Below are 20013 nucleotides of genomic sequence, written 5' to 3'. Positions count from 1 at the left end.
GGTGTAGGGACCGCAGTGGTGACTGCAGCTTGGCCAGAGGCATCCTGTATGGTGCTGGCCCCACCTCCTCTGATACTGGGATCCAATCAACAGAGGGGGCGGGGCCAGCCTGACAGGAAGTCACAGTTAACCTACGGCTGCACTGGAGGAGGTAGCGCACACACACACACACACACACACACACACACACACACACACACACACACACACACACACACACACACACACACACACACACACACACACACACACACACACACACACACACACACACACACACACACACACACACACACACACACACACACACACACACACACATTTAATATTAATTTTAAAAATATTTTACTAGGAGAAAATACATTGTTACCTCTCATTATCAAGTATATCCTACAGTGTGTATGTATATGTGTGTGTTTATGTATGTATGTATGTTTTATATATCATACACATTTGAAGTTATGGTGGGTGAAAAAGGCGACAAGAAACCTTCACCGTGTAGCATTCCCATGCTGTGTTTAAAATCTGTGTTAACAGCAAGCATTAGCTTATTAGGGTTCCATGTAAAATGGATTTCAGGCAAAAGGTGACCATGGTGTGGTCATTTGCATGTAATTTCCCAGAATCCCTTGCTGCAGTGGAAGCACTGTATGCTAGGTGATAATGGTGAAAGGCAGGGTTGCAGACCTGTCTAAGACATGTCAATGTGCTCACACACACACACGTTCAAGGGTGGCTCACGGTGTGCTCTGTACACAAAATGGAGTCTTGCTTGAGCATGCAGTGCAGATCAACAAGATGGGAGTCCTTCACCATCCCAATAAGAAAGAAAGATCAGAAAAAGCTTGTTGGTATCCGTCACTTCACCTGACAAAGGGACTGCAACGCCCGAAACGCAGATTTCTCTCAAAAAATAAAAAGCGAAGTTTGTAAAATGTCATTGTGACCATATCTAACTTTTAAGTGCTATCATCATAACGCTTTTTCATATAAATAAATTTTAATTTTTAAAAATATATATTTTCAAAAACAATAACTGTGGCGAACGTATAAAAAAAAACCGAGGATGTTATCTCGGCTGTTAAATAGGTGCACTTGGGACTCCCGGTTTCCCCTATCCAGACCCAAAATATATAGATCAATACAAATAACATGAAAGCACTCGAAAAAGGGCTAAAGCATACTAGTATTATTTCATATATTGTGATTTATATGTATGTATATATACGATATATATATACGACTAGCTGAGAGACCCGGCGTTGCCCGGGATGTAAATGCGTAATAGCGGAGGGGGGGGGGAAGGGGAGTGGAGGGGGGGGGAAGGGCAGCGGAGGGGGGGGGGGAAAGGGGAGCGGAGGGGGGGGGGGAAAGGGGAGCGGAGGGGAGGGGAAAGGGGAGAGGAGGGGGGGGGAAAGGGGAGCGGAGGGGGGGGGGGAAGGAGCGGAGCTGGGGGGAAGGGGGAGCGGAGGGGGGGGAAGGGGGAGCGGAGGGGGGGGGAAAGGGGAGCGGAGGGGGGGAAAGGGGGAGTGGGGGGGGAATGGGGAGTGGGGGGGGAATGGGGAATGGGGGGGAAAAGGAGAGGGGGGGAGAAGGGGGGGGAAAGGGGAGTGGGGGGGGGGAAAGGGGAGAGGGGGGGTGGAGAGCAGGGGGCATATGTATTGTCATAATTTATGTATCTGCATGCCCTCTCCCCCCCCGTCCGGGCGTCCGTTCCCCCGCTGTCTCGGCGGCTGGCCGCTCCCCCTTCTTGGTTTCGCGATGGCTCCGGGCTCGCTCTTCGCTCCCCCGTTCCCCGTGACTCGGGGCTCGCTCCCCCGTTCCCCGTGACTCGGGGCTCGCTCCCCCGTGACGCGCTCCCCCGTTCCCCGTGACGCGCTCCCCCCCCCTTTGCGATCGCTTGGTCCCCCGATGTGTCGGACTGAGGCGCGTGCAGGCGGCGGCGGCAGGAAGCGCGTGCATGTGTGGGCCTGTGTGGGCCTGGCCTGTGTGGGCCTGTGGCACGAGGCTGAAATAGGTGAGTTACTGGGGCCATCAGTTGAGGCGGGACGCGCAGTGGTGTGACTTACCTGGGCGGGTGGGCGGGCGGGCGGGAGGTGTGTGTGTGTGTGTGGTTGGACCTTTGGCCCGTCACTCCGCCTCAGGCCAATGAGAGGTGTGCGGGGGCGAGCGGGCCAAGGGACCAATGAGATTGCTGCTAGGGACAGGGAACACACCAGGGAAACATACATACAATGCTTTCAGAAATATATAGTAAGATATATATATATATACGATATATATATATATATATATATTAGCCTCAAATCACAAAATATGAAATATAATAATAGCATGTTCTTGTATAGCGCTACTAGTTTTATGTAGCGCTTTACAGAGACATTTTGCAGGCACAGGTTCCTGCCCCGTGGAGCTTACAACCTATTTTTTTCTGGTGCCTGAGGCACAGGGAGATAAAGTGACTTGCCCAAGGTCACAAGGAACCGACACCGGGAATTGAGCCAGGCTCCCCTGCTGCAAACTCAGTGCAGTCAGTGTCTTTACTCACTGAGCCGCTCCTTCTACTAATATGCTCTAGCCGAGGGGTGCGCAAAGATTTCACCTCCCGGCGTCAAATGACCCCGCGCCAGGTACAGTGACAGTGTTGGGGGGTCAGTGCAGGAATAGCAGAGTGGGCTGCAGGATGGAGGTGTAGGGACAGTGTTGGGGGGTCAGTGCAGGAATAGGCGCAGAGGAATGGAGATGCAGTGACAGTGTTGGGGGGTCAGTGCAGGAATAGCAGCGAGGGCTGCAGGATGGAGGTCAGTGACAGTGGTGGGATCAGTGCAGGAATAGCAGAGAGGGCTGTAGGATGGAGGTGCAGGGACAGTGTTAGAGGGTCAGTGCAGGAATAGCAGAGGGGCTGAAGGATGGAGGTGCAGTGACAGTGTTGGGGGTCAGTGCAGGAATACAGAGGGCTGCAGGATGGAGGTGCAGTGACAGTGTTGGGGGGTCAGTGCAGGAATAGCAGAGGATGGAGGTGCAGTGACAGTGTTGGGGGGTCAGTGCAGGAATAGCAGAGATGGCTGCAGGATGGAGGTGCAGCGACAGTGTTGGGGGGTCAGTGCAGGAATAGCAGAGGATGGAGGTGCAATGACAGTGTTGGGGGTCAGTGCAGGAATAGCAGAGGGATAGAGGTGCAGTGACAGTGTTGGGGGGTCAGTGCAGGAATAGCAGAGGGATAGAGGTACAGTGACAGTGTTGGGGGGTCAGTGCAGGAATAGCAGAGGATGGAGGTACAGTGACAGTGTTGGGGGGTCAGTGCAGGAATAGCAGAGTGGGCTGCAGGATGGAGGTGTAGGGACAGTGTTGGGGGGTCAGTGCAGGAATAGGCGCAGAGGGATGGAGATGCAGTGACAGTGTTGGGGGGTCAGTGCAGGAATAGCAGCGAGGGCTGCAGGATGGAGGTCAGTGACAGTGTTGGGATCAGTGCAGGAATAGCAGAGAGGGCTGCAGGATGGAGGTGCAGGGACAGTGTTAGAGGGTCAGTGCAGGAATAGCAGAGGGGCTGAAGGATGGAGGTGCAGTGACAGTGTTGGGGGTCAGTGCAGGAATACAGAGGGCTGCAGGATGGAGGTGCAGTGACAGTGTTGGGGGTCAGTGCAGGAATGCAGAGGGCTGCAGGATGGAGATGAAGGGACAGTGTTGGGGGTCAGTGCAGGAATAGCAGAGGTGGCTGCAGGATGGAGGTGCAGTGACAGTGTTGGGGGGTCAGTGCAGGAATTACAGTGGGATGGAGGTGTAGTGACAGTGTTGGGGGGGTCAGTGCAGGAATAGCAGAGAGGGCTGCAGGATGGAGGTGTAGTGACAGTGTTGAGGGTCAGTGCAGAAATAGCAGATGGGTCAGTGCAGGAATAGCAGAGGGCTGCAGGATGAAGGTGTAGTGACAGTGTTGGGGGTCAGTGCAGAAATAGCAGGTGGGTCAGTGCAGGAAAAGCAGAGAGGGCTGCAGGATGGAGGTGTAGTGACAGCTGTATGTGTGTGGGGGGTCAGTACAGGAATAGCAGAGAGGGCTGCAGTGCAGGGTGGAGGTGCACTGACAGAGCTGTCTGTGTGTGGTGTCAAAACTGGAATAGCAGAGAGGACTGCAGGGTGGAGGTGCAGTGACAGAGGTGTGTGTGTGTGTGTTGGGCCAGCACCGGAATAGCAGAGACGGCTGAAGGTTGTATGTACTGTATATGTGCCGGTATCTGCTCATTAGAGGGCGGAAGATACCTACTGGAATAGGATTCTCTGCTGCATTGCAAAAAGACATCACTGGACTTCCCACTCTTAAAGTGACAGTGTCTAATTTTATTTGATTTATTCTTCTTAATTAACACTAAAAAGGCAACAAATCATAACTTAGAAAAAGAACTGGAAGTCTGTGCTTAGAATAAAGGAGCAACCAAGGGCACGAATCCTGAGCCCATTAACTCCAACACTGCCAGTGGGGCCTACAATGTATTATTATTTTCAGGGGCTTGGAAGTATACGCAGATACTCATCATCATTGTACAGCAAAGCGTCTTCAATATCCGTGTACAGATACTTAGCAACATTATACAGTGCAGCGTGTTCATTATCAGTATATAGACATACGTGGCATTATTATACAGTGCAGTGTGTTCATTATCAGTGTATCGATACTCTGCATTATTATACAGCGTAGCGTGTTCATTATCAGTATATAAATAATAGGCATCATTATACAGCGCAGTGTGTTAATTCTCATGGTATAGATACTCGGCGTTATTATATAGTGCAGCATGTTCTTTATCAGGAGACTAGAAGTGTATAGAGATACTCAGCATCCTATACATAGCGCAGTATATTCATTTTCATGGGTTTAAATCTTCTACATAACAATAGGCGGCTGCAAAGCTACAGCTTTTTCTCATTGGCATATCCGATTAACCCCTAGAGAGCCAGCAATGCATTGTGAACTCTATTTTGGAGTTGCAATAATGAAAAATCATATATTCCGTGCGTAATTTCACCCTCAACCTCTGTAGGGAGGGAGGGGGTAGGCAGGGGGTCTTCTGAGACGAACCGCGTTAATGGTAGCTCTGGGGGAGCCCTGGTTCCTGAGATGCATGCTGGGAAGGGTGCCGACAGAAGAGTCCCCATCAGGGCAAACAAAATTGTGTTCAAATCTCCTGCGTTATGTCGGCCAATAGGAAGCGGCACCATCATCTGTTACTGCTTCCGGTTGGCCCGTGTGACGCAGGGATTGAAATACCATGAAATTACCAAAAGAACCTTTCCGAGTAAGTATCTCAGGATGAAATAACCGGCGTCACTTTTCCCGGTAAGTATCTCAGGATGAAATAACCGGCGGCACTTTTCCCGGTAAGTATCTCAGGATGAAATAACCGGCGGCACCGTTCCCGGTATGTATCTCATGATGAAATTAACCAGCGGCAGCTTTCCCGGTATGTATCTCATGATGAAATTAACCAGCGGCAGCTTTCCCGGTATGTATCTCATGATGAAATTAACCAGCGGCAGCTTTACCGGTAAGCATCTCAGGATGAAATAACCAGCGGCACCTTTCCCGGTATGTCTCTCAGCATGAAATTAACCAGTGGCAGCTTTCCTGGTATGTATCTCAGCATGAAATAACCGGTGGCAGCTTTCCTGGTATGTATCTCAGCATGAAATAACCGGTGGCACTTTTCCCGGTAAGTATTTCAGGCACCAGTGGGTCTCCGGAGCTGACATGAATGCGGTTCATCTCTGGCGACCCGCTGCTTCTAACCTATGTATACAAAATAATAATAATTGCTCATTTAAAACATGTGCGCCAGCTGGGGACACAGGGGCTTATGCTATATACGCTGACGTGGGCAAAGCAGCTATTTTGGCCTGAAATTCGCTATTGATTTAAGTGGGGAATTTTGTCCAGAAATGGCCCGATCGGCCACTTGCTGCAGGTGGATCTCCAATAAGCCTCTTAGGCCTCAAATCCTAACTGCGAAACAATTCAAAACACATGTAGAGCTGAGCGGGAAAATGCAGATTTCCTCTTTTACCATTTCAAAGCCTCTCACTGACGTTCGAGCAGAGGTTTTTTTGTTTTAATTGCAGAATTGTGCAGGGACTAAAAGTCTACATCCTGATGATAAATATTTAGACGGGAGGAATTTGTTAGGCTGCCAGTAAAAAAACCTCCTCAGATGGCGGAACTTTTTGCGGGCCTCAAAGATTCAGCGGTTTGTCACGTCAAAGGAGGTTTTTTTTCCTCGCACTTCTTTAATCAGCAGTGAATTAATAAATCTGCCAGTGCGTTTTGGAAACCCGGAGGAATATAAAAATTAAAAAACAAGACAAACATAAAATTTTGCGACAGTTCAAACAATTCAGCAGAGGCGTAATTGTTTTTGATCAGCTCTAGACGCACGCTGATTTTGCTAATGCCTAATGCAGGAAGGAAACAGCTGTCAGTTCAGAGTCACAGTGATCAGCACTTTTTGGGTAAAATTGTAATGGTGGCCATTTTCAAGCCCCACCAAAAATAGTTTTTTGTTTTTTTTTCATCAATATACCAGAGGATAAAAAAGTAGCTGAGGATTTCTCAATAATGAATAGTAACCCCAATTATATGCGCAACCGTTATACACCAATCAACAGACATCGGTATCACAAGCCCCTCCCACAGCAATAACGATTCGATTTTAAAAAGTCTACGCAAACCCCCATGACTGGGTACGGAATAAAGGGAGGGAGGAAGAGGTGGAGGAAACTCGGCAAGGTGCGGCATCTTCATCCGATCAACCCAGGGGACAACGTTCATCCGGAGAGACAAGGGGTCGAAGTCTACGGGAGCACACCAAATGGAAGGGTTTGGATAAGAGAGATGACGGGAGTCAATAAACCAAGGAAGTTTGAAGTCTACTCCTACACAAGGTTTAGCAGGAGACAAAGGAGAGGAAGAGGAGGGACGGGAGAGCAGTGTTTGTTTGTTTTTAGGCTATATGGTGTGTGTCACTCACGGTAGAAAACGTATTCGGTGTAAGATGTCCAGATCTTGTCTTCAGTTTGGTCGTGTGCGAAGGCGCAGGTTCCGGTGGAGTTACAGGCCACCATATGGAATCCGGCATCTGCGAGCCTGTCGAAGGCCTGTTCCAGGAAGGTGAACTTCAGATAATACCTGGACGTGTATCTTTCGGGGGGCCGGTCTGGGTCCCGGCTCTCGTTCAATGTGTCCCCGAAGACCTCCTTGGCCAGTGAGGTCTTGCCACAGACCATGATCCTTGCCACGCGTCGAAACTTGGCATCCGTCTGGCTGTCCCTGCCCAGTGTGTAGGAGCCGCGGTACCCAATTGTGATGAAACCGGAGCAGTGGAGATCTGGCACGGCAGATTGGTTGCTGGTGGCAGCGGCCAGTGTGGCGCTTACTGATGCCAGGTTCCTGGTGACCTCGGCGTTGGGGGACTGCTCCTCAGAGTCGCTTTGGAAGGGGTCATCTCCAATGGAGTTCTGCTTGCTGACCTTGGGTGCCAGGATCTTGACCAGCTCTGGAAGTTTGAAGTACTCAGCTTCTCTCTGCAGCCGGCTCCTCTCTGGAAAGTGGTCAGGGAGCACCAGCTGCTGGTCCCTCATGTAATCCAAGACGTATCGGAAGAGAAAACCGTCACGGTCTAAGAAGAAGCGCCCTTTGCTGTCCCGGGCTAATGGGTGAGCGTTTCTTTGACCAAACATCTCCCAGAGGAGAGAGCCAGGAACGCTGATTAGCGTGGGGTAACGGGTGATGTACACCTGCCCACCAACGTTGAGTTCTATGATGTCCGGGAATGGGGGCAGCTCTTCTCCGGGTCTGATGCAGCTTGTGTGGTCTGGAAGAGCCATCTTTTTTTCTGTGTATCCTGTCAGAAAAAAGTCAAGGGGACAGAGAGAGCGAGACGTGAAACTCTTTGGCATGAGAGGAAGTCACCAAGTTAACACATGACCAAAAAATCTGGGTTAGCTCAATTTATGGAGCACAGCACCCCGAATTCACGTCAGCAAACTTGTAATGATTGTCAACTCAATATGCCGTTTGCCTTATTATGTAACTACAACAGCCACTATTGTGATATGTTAATTGCTTGCATTAAGGTTATTCATACAAAAAAGCATGGCATCTCTGATTTTTCTACCTGGCTTCTGTGAAATGTAAGAGGCTCATTAAACGGGTTTTTAAACTTGATGCACATTCCAATCGAGAAAAGTTTGTCAACTCATAGCTGGCGGAGACTTCAATATTAGGAGATTATTCCAAAAATAAGGCTGAAACTGTCCATGTCCCGTTAGGTTATAACCTCTCCCTATAACTCTTCGTATTGCTTCATATAACAACTTCCTCATACAGTACGTCTACTGTTCCATATAACTTTTCCCTATAACTCCTATTTCTTCTTCCCCTTCACTCTCCTGCTCCCTCTCATTTGTCCTGTTCCCCCTCACACTCCATCTTCTCCCATCTACCTTTCCTGCTCCATCTCCCTCTCTTCTGCTCCCCCATCTCTCTGCTTCCCCCCTTCCCTCTCCTGCTCCCCCATCTCTCTTCACCTCCCTCCTTCCTCTACTGTTCCCCTTTCGCTCCTTCTCCTCCTTCCCTCTGCTGCTCCCCCTTCCCTCTCCTGCTCCCTCTTCTCTCTCCTCCTCTCTCCCCTTGTCCCTCTTCTCTCTCCTGCCCTCCCATCTCTCCCCTGCTCAACTTCCCCCCCTCTCCTGCTTTTCCTTCTCCTGCTCTCTCTTATCTCACCTGTTTCTCCCCTCTCACTCCAGCTTCTCCCCGTTTATCCTGCTTCCCCTCTCTCTGCTTCTTTCCTCTTCTTTCTTTCTCCCCCTCTCTCTGCTTCTCTCCCTCACATCCCCTCTCCCTCCTCCCCTGCTCCCCTTCTCTCCCCCGTCGCTCTCCTGTCCCCCCTTCTCTCCCTGCTGCCTCCTCTCTCTTCACTGCCCCCCCATCTCTCTCTTTTAACTATTTATAGGTCTCTTTAAAGCTATCAAAATGGATTAAAGAGAAAGCAATTCTGCTAATCGCCGCTGCTTCCAGATTAATCCACAGATGCTAATTCCTCCTCCTTTTTCCATGCAGGCTCTGGATTCCAAATAAGGGAATCACAGAGGGCAGATAAAACAATATTTATATTGTATTGCGTCTGCAGAGCCCTGGTGAGGCCTACAACACCTTCCAGAAGCTCACGGACGTCCAGATCCACAGAGCTTTTAAGTGACTTACCACGACGCTGTTAACGTCTAGTTATGGGTTGATGCGTATCTCCAAAACTCAATAACATAAGGTTAAGTCCGGTTTAACAACTAGACAGGGCAGTGCGTTAACTATAACGCAGCATCATACTAATGATATGCAAAAGAGGCGTTCCCCCGAACAACGCGTTTTCCACATGGCTCCAATAACGTTAACGCCGGCAATTAACATTACGTTAGTTGGGTTATACCCAAACTTGACGTTACATCCAGAGTCTGAAATCTGGCTTTTTGCAGGGTCTGGATAGGGTGTAACACCACAGTTAGGGATAATTTAAGTAATATAGCGTTATTCCCCTCTCCTCTATTTTTTTACTTCAATTAAAACCCTATTTCAGGGTGTGGATGGGAGTAAGGCTAAGACATACTTAACGTCAGGTTGCTGGCACATCGCTCAATGTTATGTTATCATAAAAATGGCGTTAAGCCCATGCTAATGAGATATACAATGGCCGTTGTTTTTGCATGTAATGAGCTTTGTCGATATGCGTTAACCTTCAGGGGTATAACATCCGTTACTGATTAGCCCTGAGATCATGGAGCTCTGTATCTGGCTCCAATGGCCTTCATTTGATATTCGCCGATGTCGGCGGTCAGGCCGAATATCCCTGAGTAAGGGTTATCTTCAGGCCGGAAACGGACACTACGCCATGTATAATCTTACCCACTTAACAGCAGCAGTCCTGTTGTGACAAGGGGCCGATGTACCGAGCGTTGCAAATGATACATTTATCTATATTTATTTAAACATTTCAGGATCTAATTTTGGACCTTTATCAAGATAGCCGGACACATGAGTTTTTGCGAGTGCTTCTTTCGTTGATATATTTCTCCATCTACGCCATTGACGTAAAAAAAAAAAAAAAAATTGGACCGCCCTTAAAAAAAAACCTGTTAATAGCATTAGCGCAGAATGAAGTTGCTATGTTTCAACCTAAAAATGTATCTGTCGCAGCCCGAATGTTTCATTATATAGGTTATCAAAATGTGTCGTTTTCACAGCAGGGTTATTACTAGGGTTGGGCAGAGGAGTTTGGGGAGCGCAGATTGTCACCAAATATAAAATATAAAAAAACAGGAAAAACACAAATTGTGCAGATAATGTAAATAGTGAGCTTATAGTGCTAGAAGTAAACTTTGAGGTGTGCGCCCACATTTCACAATATGAAATACAGCAGGGCCCCGCTTCTCGGCGCTCCGCATTTCGGCGATACGGCGGCACCGGGAAGGGGACCGCCATCTTGGATCCTCAGTTGCGCATGCGCAGAACGGGCAGGTTGCGCCCGGCGTGCATGCGCAGACTCTAGGCTGCGCACACATGCTGTAGTTTGCGTGCGCCGACCATAGGTCGCGCATGCGCAGAACGGCAAAAATGCCGATTTGCGCATGCAAACAACTGAAAATTGCCGGATCCGCTTTCCGGCGATTTTCACTATACGGCGGGCCCCTGGAACGGAACCCGCCGTATACCCGGGGCCCTGCTGTAAAGCAATTCCAAAACTCTGTTTGGTGCCTCAGTGTCGGTAGTATCAGATCCTGTAATGGTGGTCTGGCCAAACGATCATCAGTGTCATGGAGTTCTCAGGAGAAAAAGATGGAAGATACCATATTGCCATCTGTATATTCATCAATTTATAGCACAAAATATTGAAATCACACTTACATACAAGCGTGATAAATCGGCATGTAGAACTAAAGTTGTGATCAGTATCTCTGATCACTGCTGCTCGATGCGGTGCCACAAAATTCGTGCTCTGTGATCCGGTGTGTCTCCGGCTTGTGACGCTTCCGGTCTTCCGGTTAGTGACGCTTCCGGTCTTCCGGTTACGTCACTTCCGGTAGTTCGAACGCAATGGAATTCAAAGATGGTGGGCACTGGACGTCGGCAAGGCGAGCAGGGAATGGCAGCAATTGCGACTCAATGCGTTTTGCATGGCTTCGGCTTCGTCAGGAGTCAGCGGTGCCATGGACCCGCCTTAAGCACCAAACAGAGTTTTGGAATTGCTTTATTTCATATTGTGAAATGTGAGTGGACACCTCAAAGATTACTTCTAGCACTATAACCCCATTTTTTTCATTATCTGCACAATTTGTGTTTTTCCTGTTTTTTATATTTGGTGACAATCTGCGCTCCCCAAACTCCGCTGCCAAGTACTTTACAGAGGAAGACATCTGACCGTCCTCAAAAGGGGTTTGAAGCTGCATTTTTTTCACCACTATTTTTCATAGATCACTTATTTTGCACAAAAGCACTTTTATTTCAATACACTACTTCACGTTAAGAGCGCCTTATTCACTTCTTTTTGCGTCACTTATTACAAGGGATGCCAGGCGGCTTCTCTAAAAATACTGGACACAATGGTGAAAGGTGTGACGCGCTCGACACATACACACACACACACACACCCTTCTGACCTCTCCATGCTGTTTCCTCCTCTCCTTAGCCCCAACCCCAGGATTCTGACACCTCCCCCTGATTGGCTGCATTACCAAGCCCCCCTAGCAACAGCCCTGTTCTCTCCCTGCTTGGGGAAATCCCGTGACCCCCCAAGCCGGTCAGGTCATTATGTCCAGAGAGGTAATACCGGACACATACTGCACACGGTATTAACTCATATATATTTTTTTGCACATAATATTACACCAATCAAAGCGGAACCGGCGATTTTCGTTATGCGCAGACCGGCAATGCGCCGTTCTACGCATGCGCAACATCGGCAAAAAACAAACATTCTGCGCATGCCCGACCCCGGACCAGCCCGTTCTGCGCATGCGCAACCCCCGGACTGGCCCGTTCTGCGCATGCGTGGACATGGCGGCCCCCTTCTCGGTGCCGCCGTATCACCGAAAAGCGGGACGCCGAGAAGCGGGGCCTTGCTGTATCTCTAAGTCACGTAAGGTCCTTCATACTGTACATACAACACACGTTTCATGAAGGCGTGTACTGTTTTAAAACAAAAATGGCTCAGCAACGGGAGGGTTTTTAATGGCAGGAGACTGCTTAGTAGACATGGGTCTAATTCCCTTGTTAATTTCATGTTGCTCCACAAATATTTTCTGGTATGAGAAAACATGCAACAAAAGCAACATCTTAAAAATTGTAATAAAAATAAATTAAACATGCTAAAAAAAAACATTGATAAAGCAACAGATTCCTCCACCCCCTTCGTACCTTTTATTTTTAACTAGCTGAGAGACCCGGCGTTGCCCGGGATGTAAATGCGTAATAGGTAGTATTATTTATAAATCGTGGAACAATAGGTGACTGTTTGTTGTAAAGGTTGGATAATAATATTGAAAAGAAAGATGGAAGAAAATGTAATACGATGTTGTATAAAAATGGTTTATTGTAAACACACCACAGTACAATGTATATTTTGGTGGCATAAGTGATGTAAAAATCTGAGTCGTGTGTCCTGCTAGGGTGTGAGGCGGCGGGTGGCGCGTGGGTTGTGAGTGCTGTGTGCGAGTGGGGGTCCTGCTAGGGTGTGAGGCGGCGGGTGGTGCGTGGGTTGTGAGTGCTGTCTGTGAGTGGGGGTCCTGCAAGGGTGTGAGGCGGCGGCTGGCGCGTGGGTTGTGAGTGCTGTCTGTGAGTGGGGGTCCTGCTAGGGTGTGAGGCGGTGGGTCAGTGATGTCGGTGCGTAGGGGCGGGAGCCAGCAGGTGTGTGTGGCGGCAGGTATGTGTCGAGTGTGGCGGGTGTCTGTTGAGTGCGTGCAGCGGCTGTGAGGCGGTGGGTGAAAGGCAGAGGCGGCCAGAGTAAGGGCGGGTGAAAGGCAGAGGCGGGGGTGGGGAGGCGGTAAGGCGGGCATGAAGGCGAAGGGCGGCGGGAAGGGGAGGAGGGGGTGGAGGAAGGGGGCAAGGGGTGGAGGAGGGGGGCAAGGGGTGGAGGAGGGGGGCAAGGGGTGGAGGAGGGGGGCAAGGGGTGGAGGAGGGGGGAAGGGTTAGAGGAGGGGGGGGGGGAAGGGTTAGAGGAGGGGGGGGGAAGGGTTAGAGGAGGGGGGGGAAGGGTTAGAGGAGGGGGGGGAAGGGTTAGAGGAGGGGGGGAAGGGTTAGAGGACGGGGGGGAAGGGTTAGAGGAGGGGGGGAAGGGTTAGAGGAGGGGGGGGAAGGGTTAGAGGAGGGGGTGGAAGTGTGGGAGGGGGTGGGAGGGGAAAGGGGAAAAAGAGGTGATGGGGGGGGGGGAAGAGGAGCGGAGGGGGGGTGGAAAGGGGAGCGGAGGGGGGGTGGAAAGGGGAGCGGAGGGGGGGTGGAAAGGGGAGCGGAGGGGGGGTGAAGGGGAGCGGGGGGGGAAGGGGAGCGGGGGGGGGAAGGGGAGCGGGGGGGGGAAGGGGAGAAGTGGTGGGAAGGGGGAGGAGGGGGGAGGTGGTGGAAAGGGGGAGAAGGGGGGAGGTGGTGGAAAGGGGGAGAAGGGGGGAGGTGGTGGGAAGGGGGGAGGTGGTGGGAAGGAGGAGGAGGGGGAAGGTGGTGGAAAGGGAGAGAAGGGGGGATGTGGTGGGAAGGGGGAGGAGGGGGAAGGTGGTGGGAAGGGGGAGGAGGGGGAAGGTGGTGGGAAGGGGGAGGAGGGGGGAGGTGGTGGGAAGGGGGGAGGTGGTGGGAAGGAGGGGAGGGTGGAGGTGGTGGGAAGGGGGGAGGTGGTGGGAAGGGGGGGGAGGTGGTGGGAAGGGGGGGAGGTGGTGGAAAGGGGGGGGGAGGCGGTGGGAAGGGGGGTGGGAGGCGGTGGGAAGGGGGGGGGGAGGCGGTGGGAAGGGGGGGAGGGAGGCGGTGGGAAGGGGGGGGGAGGCGGTGGGAAGGGGGGGAGGCGGTGGGAAGGGGGGGTGGGAGGCGGTGGGAAGGGGGGGTGGGAGGCGGTGGGAAGGGAGGGGGAGGCGGTGGGAAGGGGTGGGGGGAGGCGGTGGGAAGGGGGGCTGGGAGGCGGTGGGAAGGGGGGGGAGGCGGTGGGAAGGGGGGGGCGGTGGGAAGGGGGGGGGCGGTGGGAAGGGGGGGGAGGCGGTGGGAAGGTGGAGGGAAGGGGGGGGGAGGCGGAGGGAAGGGGGGGGAGGCGGAGGGAAGGGGGGGGGAGGCGGAGGGAAGGGGGGGGGGAGGCGGTGGGAAGGGGGGAGGCAGTGGGAAGGGGGGGGGAGGTGGTGGGAAGGGGGGGGAGGCGGTGGGAAGGGGGGGTGGAGAGGAGGTGAAGGGGGGGGGTGGAGGGGAGGTGAAGGGGGGGTGGAGGGGAGGTGAAGGGGGGGGTGGATGGGAGGTGAAGGTGGGGGGGTGGAGGGGAGGTGAAGGGGGGGTGGAGGGGAGGTGAAGGGGGGGGAGTGGAAGGGAGGTGAAGGGGGGGGGTGGAAGGGAGGTGAAGGGGGGGGTGGAAGGGAGGTGAAGGGGGGGGTGGAAGGGAGGGGGGTGGAGGGGGGGTGGAAGGGAGGGGGGTGGAGGGGAGGTGAAGGGGGGGGGGGGTGGAGGGGAGGTGAAGGGGGGGAGGTAAATGGGGAGGTGAAAGGGAGAAGTGGAGTGAGGGGAGGTGAAAGGGGGTGAGGGGAGGTGATGGGGGGTGAGGGGAGGTGAAGGCCGCTCACTCACCCGTCCGGCAGGTCCCACGTGGATCTGAGGCGGGAGGCAGCGTGTTGTGGCCGCTCTCCCGCTGTGTCCCGGGCGCTCGCTCGCTCCCCCGCTGACTGTAGCGGCGCCGGGGGGGGGGGGGGTGTATCGGGGAGACACTGACACTGGAGGGGAGGGGGGGGGGTGGAGGGGAGGTGAAGGGGGGGTGAATGGGGGTGGAAGGGAGGTGAAGGCCGCTCACTCACCCATCTGGCACGTCCCACGTGGATCTGAGGCGGGAGGCAGCGTGTTGTGTCCGCTCCCCCGCTGTGTCCCGGGCGCCGCCATCTTGGGTACTCGGCGCCGCGAGGCAGCCTGCCTGGCCACTGGCTGTTCCCCCGCCGGGGAGGGGTGAGTTGTAGCGCCGGGGAGGGGGGGGCATGTATATGTGTGGGGGGGGGGAGAGGTGGGAGATATAGAGGGGGGTCTCGCACGGCCGCTGAGGTGGGGGGGGGGCGCTGAAGGGGTAATAATAGTGTGTGTGTCCCACTGACTGTAGCGGCGCCGGGGGGGGGGGGGGGGGTCGGGGTGAAAGCGCGGGAGACACAGGGAGAGGAGGAGGTGCGCGCGGGTGCTGCTAACACTGTGAGCCCCGCTAATGTATGTAACAGTGTGTGTGTGTGTGTCACTGTGTGTGTGTGTCACTGTGTGTGTGTCTGTCACTGTGTATGTGTGTGTCCCTGTGTCCCTGTGTGTGTGTGTGTGTGTGTGTGTGTGTGTGTGTGTGTGTGTGTCTGTCAGTGTGTGTGTGTGTGTGTGTGTGTGTGTGTGTGTGTGTCTGTCACTGTGTGTGTGTGTGTGTGTCCCTGTGTGTGTGTGTCCCTGTGTGTGTGTCCCTGTGTGTGTGTGTGTGTGTGTGTGTGTGTGTGTCCCTGTGTGTGTGTCCCTGTGTTCCCTGTGTGTGTGTGTGTGTCCCTGTGTTCCCTGTGTGTGTGTGTCCCTGTGTGTCCTTTGGCCCGTCACTCCGCCTCAGGCCAATGAGAGGTGTGCGGGGGCGGGCCAAGGGACCAATGAGATTTCCCCTAGGGACACCGGACATCCAGGCAGGCAAACATACAGTGCTTTCACTAATATAGTATAAGATACCCCATTTTTTTTTACCAGGTCCCCGAAACGCTCTATTTTCAGACCCGGGGACGCCCTGGTTCGAGATACAGTACCCCCTGGGGAAACAAAATGGTGGGTTAAAATGCCATCCTCTGTGGCTTCCTATTGGCATTCTTGACACAGGGGATTTAATTACCAGCAGCGCCTTCACCGGTATCTCGGGGATCAGGGGTTCGGTGGAGCTGAAATGAATGTGGTTCAGCTCTGGGGACCCCCTGATTCCCATCCTGGTAAAAAAAAAAAGAGGGGGTGGGTGGAGGCTGCTTAAAAGAATAGAAGAGCCTGTGAAAGTTTGCACTGATACTTGGTATTGCTATATATTTCAACATACTTAGTTCAATTATTTTAACAATGCATTGCAGGCCCCTTATTATAGGTCGTATAGCGTAATAGGAGGAGTTATAGGGAGGGGCTATATAGCATAATAGGAGGAGTTATAAAAAGAGGTTTTATGGGGCAATAGGAGGTGTTATATGGAGACGTTATATGGAGCAATAGGAGGAGTTATATGGACGGGTTATATGGGGCAATAGGAGGAGTTATAGGGAGGGGCTATATAGCATAATAGGAGGAGTTATAAAAAGAGGTTTTATGGGGCAATAGGAGGTGTTATATGGAGAGGTTATATGGAGCAATAGAAGGAGTTATAGGGAGGGGTTATATGGAACAATAGGAATTATATGGACGGGTTATATGGGGCAATAGGAGGAGTTATAGGGAGGGGTTATATGGAACAATAGGAGTTATATGGACGGGTTATATGGGGCAATAGGAGGAGTTATATGGATGGGTTATATGGAGCAATAGGAGGAGTTATATGGATGGGTTATATGGAGCAATAGGAGGAGTTATATGGATGAGTTATATGGAACAGAGAAAGTTATAAGAAGTGGTTATATGGTCCAATTAGTTATTGGGAGCGGTTATATGTAGCAATTGGAGGAGTGACAGGGAGAGGTTATATGGAGCTGTAGGTAGGGTTATAGGGCACGGATATATGGAGCAATAGGAGGAGTCATATAGAAGAATGAAAAGATGCACAGATTATTATACGGTATGTATTAGTCTGCAGCTGCCTGGTTGGAATGCTGCCTTGCGTGGAACAGTTTTACACTTAGAAGACTATACTCCATTAGATGGCACTCTCATTAAAATGCAGTCTCAAGCATCACAAGACAGTCTCACTCATTGGAAGATTCTGTCCTTCACTAGAAGGCAGTGTCACTCATTGAGGGGCAGTCTCAATCATTAGGGGGGTGTTCACTCATTAAAAGATGGTTTCACTGAAAGGCAGTCTCGCTCATTGGGAGCTACTATTTCTCATTGGAAGGCACCCTCACTCATTAGAAGGCAGTTTAACTCAGAAGGTATTTTCAGTCATTGGGAGGCAGTGTCACTCATTGGGAGGCAGTGTCACTCATTGGAAGTCATGTCACTCATTGGGAGGCAGTGTCACTCATTGGGAGGCTGTGTCACTCATTGGGAGGCAGTATCACTCATTGGGAGGCTGTGTCACTCATTGGGAGGCTGTGTCACTCATTGGGAGGCTGTGTCACTCATTGGGAGGCTGTGTCACTCATTGGGAGGCAGTGTCACTCATTGGGAGGCAGTGTCACTCATTGGGAGGCAGTGTCACTCATTGGAAGTCATGTCACTCATTGGGAGGCAGTGTCACTCATTGGGAGGCTGTGTCACTCATTGGGAGGCAGTATCACTCATTGGGAGGCTGTGTCACTCATTGGGAGGCTGTGTCACTCATTGGGAGACTGTGTCACTCATTGGGAGGCAGTGTCACTCATTGGGAGGCTGTGTCACTCATTGGGAGGCTGTGTCACTCATTGGGAGGCTGTGTCACTCATTGGGAGGCTGTCACTCATTGGGAGGCAGTGTCACTCATTGGGAGGCAGTGTCACTCATTGAAAATCAGTCTCACTCATTGAAAGGCAGTCTCACTCTTTGGGAGGCCGTCTCACTCATTGAAAGGCAGTCTCACTCATTGGGAGGCAGTCTCATACATTGAAAGGCAGTCTCATACATTGAAAGGAAGTCTCACTCTTTGGGAGGCAGTCTCACTCATTGAAAGGCAGTCTCACTCTTTGGGAGGCAGTCTCACTCATTGAAAGGCAGTCTCACTCTTTGGGAGGCAGTCTCACTCATTGAAAGGCAGTCTAACTCTTTGAAAGGCAGTCTAACTCTTTGAAAGGCAGTCTCACTCATTGGGAGGCAGTCTCATACATTGAAAGGCAGTCTCATACATTGAAAGGAAGTACTGTATTGGCCTGAATATAGTACGGCCTCGCACATAATACAACCCTAAAGTTTTGAAGGTGTTCTACATGAAAAATAAAAGGTGTTAGCTAGGCTGCACATATAATACGAGTACAGTTTTCGGAAGGTAATTTTTAAGGAAAAAACATAGTACTATATTCGGCCAATACGGTATTACTCATTGGGAGGCAGTCTCACGCATTAGAAGGCCGTTTAGCTCATATGAAGGTATTTTCACTCCTCGGAGTGCTGTGTCACTCATTGAAAGGCAACATAACTCATTGGGCGCCCGTCTTATTCATTGGGGAAGCCCCACTCATTAGTCTGCGCTTATAGTGCCGGTGACTTCGACGCGACGGTGACGTCACACTGCGGTCGTTGGAAAAATCAAATTGACTTGACTTCCAGCGATTGCGACGGTCACTTCTACTATAAGCGAACGTGAGAGCGGCAATACATTTGTTTTGCCGTGACAACGCGTCACCAGCCCTATAAGCGCGGCCTTAGAAGGCAGTCCCATTGGACGTCCATCTAAATCATGAGCACACCGTCTCACTCACTCCCAGCACAGATCTCCTCTCACACTGATGCAGAACCTCCCTTCTAGATGTCAAAACCAGCCCTATGACATCCGGCCTAGAGTCGTCCCCCCACCCAGACCTCACACCTTTGGGTTATGGGAGATACGTGTGCTGGGATTCTGCCCCACTGCTCACACTCTTTCAACAAGAGACCTCAACTCCTGCATACACCGGGCCATTCTCACCGCATCACAGCAGATGTCCTGTATTATCTGTCCAGTTTGTTAACCCTATTCAGATGTCGGCTTAACCCATAATTAAAGGTTAATCAACCGCGCCACTAAACACATCCGCCTCCAGACACTCGCTCTCTCTCACACTGTTTTTCTCTGTGTTGTCTTCATCAGCACCTGAAAACCCCAGAAGAAGAAGCTAGTCATTTCTAACCCTACATAAACCCTGCACACAAAAAAAATTAAACTTACAAGCAGATCTACCTGTGGGATCCTTCCCGGGAAGCAAGAAATCCCTAGGATTGTGTTCTTGGTATTCCAAATGCGCTCTCACCCTCCTCCTCTCTGGCTTGTCTCTCTCCCTCTCTCTCTTCCTCCTCTCATTCTCCCCTATGCCAGCTCTGATGCTGCTTTAATTTGCTTCAGCACAGTGCGGGGGAGAGACACTCCCCCTTGTGTGTGTGTGTGAACGTCATTTTAAATGCATGCCTGCTTTGTTAAAGTAAAGAAATAATTAATTCCGCCAAGAGACTGGGAGATTAAAAACTGCTGTGTTTATATCACGGGCAGGCAAGTGGGAGAGGAGTGACTCCGGATTATCAGGGGCAGTCTAAAGACAGTCCTGGATTTATACAGTATCTCATGTAGAGTGACCTCTTGACTGCAGATTATCAGGGACAGTCTCATACAGTCCTGGGTTTACATCGAATGTAGGGTAACCTGACTGCAGACATCAGGGACAGGCTCAGACAGACCTGTAAACCAGGTTCCTCTGGCAGTGAATGGGTTTACAGTACAACAATAGCAATGCGAAAAAAAAGCGCATTGAAATTTTAATCTGGTTAATCTAATCCCCTGGTCCCTGTAACCCGCAGAGCATCTGCCCGCCCTGCCCGAATCCCATAAAAGGCTTAGCATGTCGGAAGCTGAAGGAGTCCCAGGAAACACGGCGGACCCTCATCACATGTAATTAATCCGCCACGGGGTGGAGGGAGCTGGTTGGCAAAAGTCTCACGGCTGCAGAAAACAG

At 51.4% G+C, this 20013-nt stretch overlaps 1 protein-coding gene across 4 annotated transcripts in view; it reads right to left on the bottom strand.

The window, feature by feature from the left end:
* Positions 1-19537, bottom strand: part of LOC142467387 (BTB/POZ domain-containing protein KCTD12-like) — a 52769-nt gene extending 33232 nt beyond the window's left edge. Inside the window, exons 1-2 of one of the 4 annotated variants that reach the window (XM_075573007.1) lie at positions 19248-19537; positions 7014-7886 (exon numbers count right to left, since the gene is read on the bottom strand). In XM_075573007.1, coding sequence (XP_075429122.1) covers positions 7014-7869 — 856 coding nt within the window. In that variant the 5' untranslated portion in view covers positions 7870-7886; positions 19248-19537. Of the gene's footprint in view, positions 1-4311; positions 7887-8159; positions 8519-19235 lie in introns of those variants that run through there. The other 3 variants (XM_075573006.1, XM_075573009.1, XM_075573010.1) reach the window with 3 other exon arrangements.
* Positions 19538-20013: the final 476 nt, after the last annotated feature.

This window comes from Ascaphus truei, chromosome 16 (assembly GCF_040206685.1).
Source record: "Ascaphus truei isolate aAscTru1 chromosome 16, aAscTru1.hap1, whole genome shotgun sequence".
NCBI classification, from domain to species: domain Eukaryota; kingdom Metazoa; phylum Chordata; class Amphibia; order Anura; family Ascaphidae; genus Ascaphus; species Ascaphus truei.
Note: the sequence above shows the minus strand (reverse complement) of the source record. Positions and strands in the feature narration are given on the sequence as shown.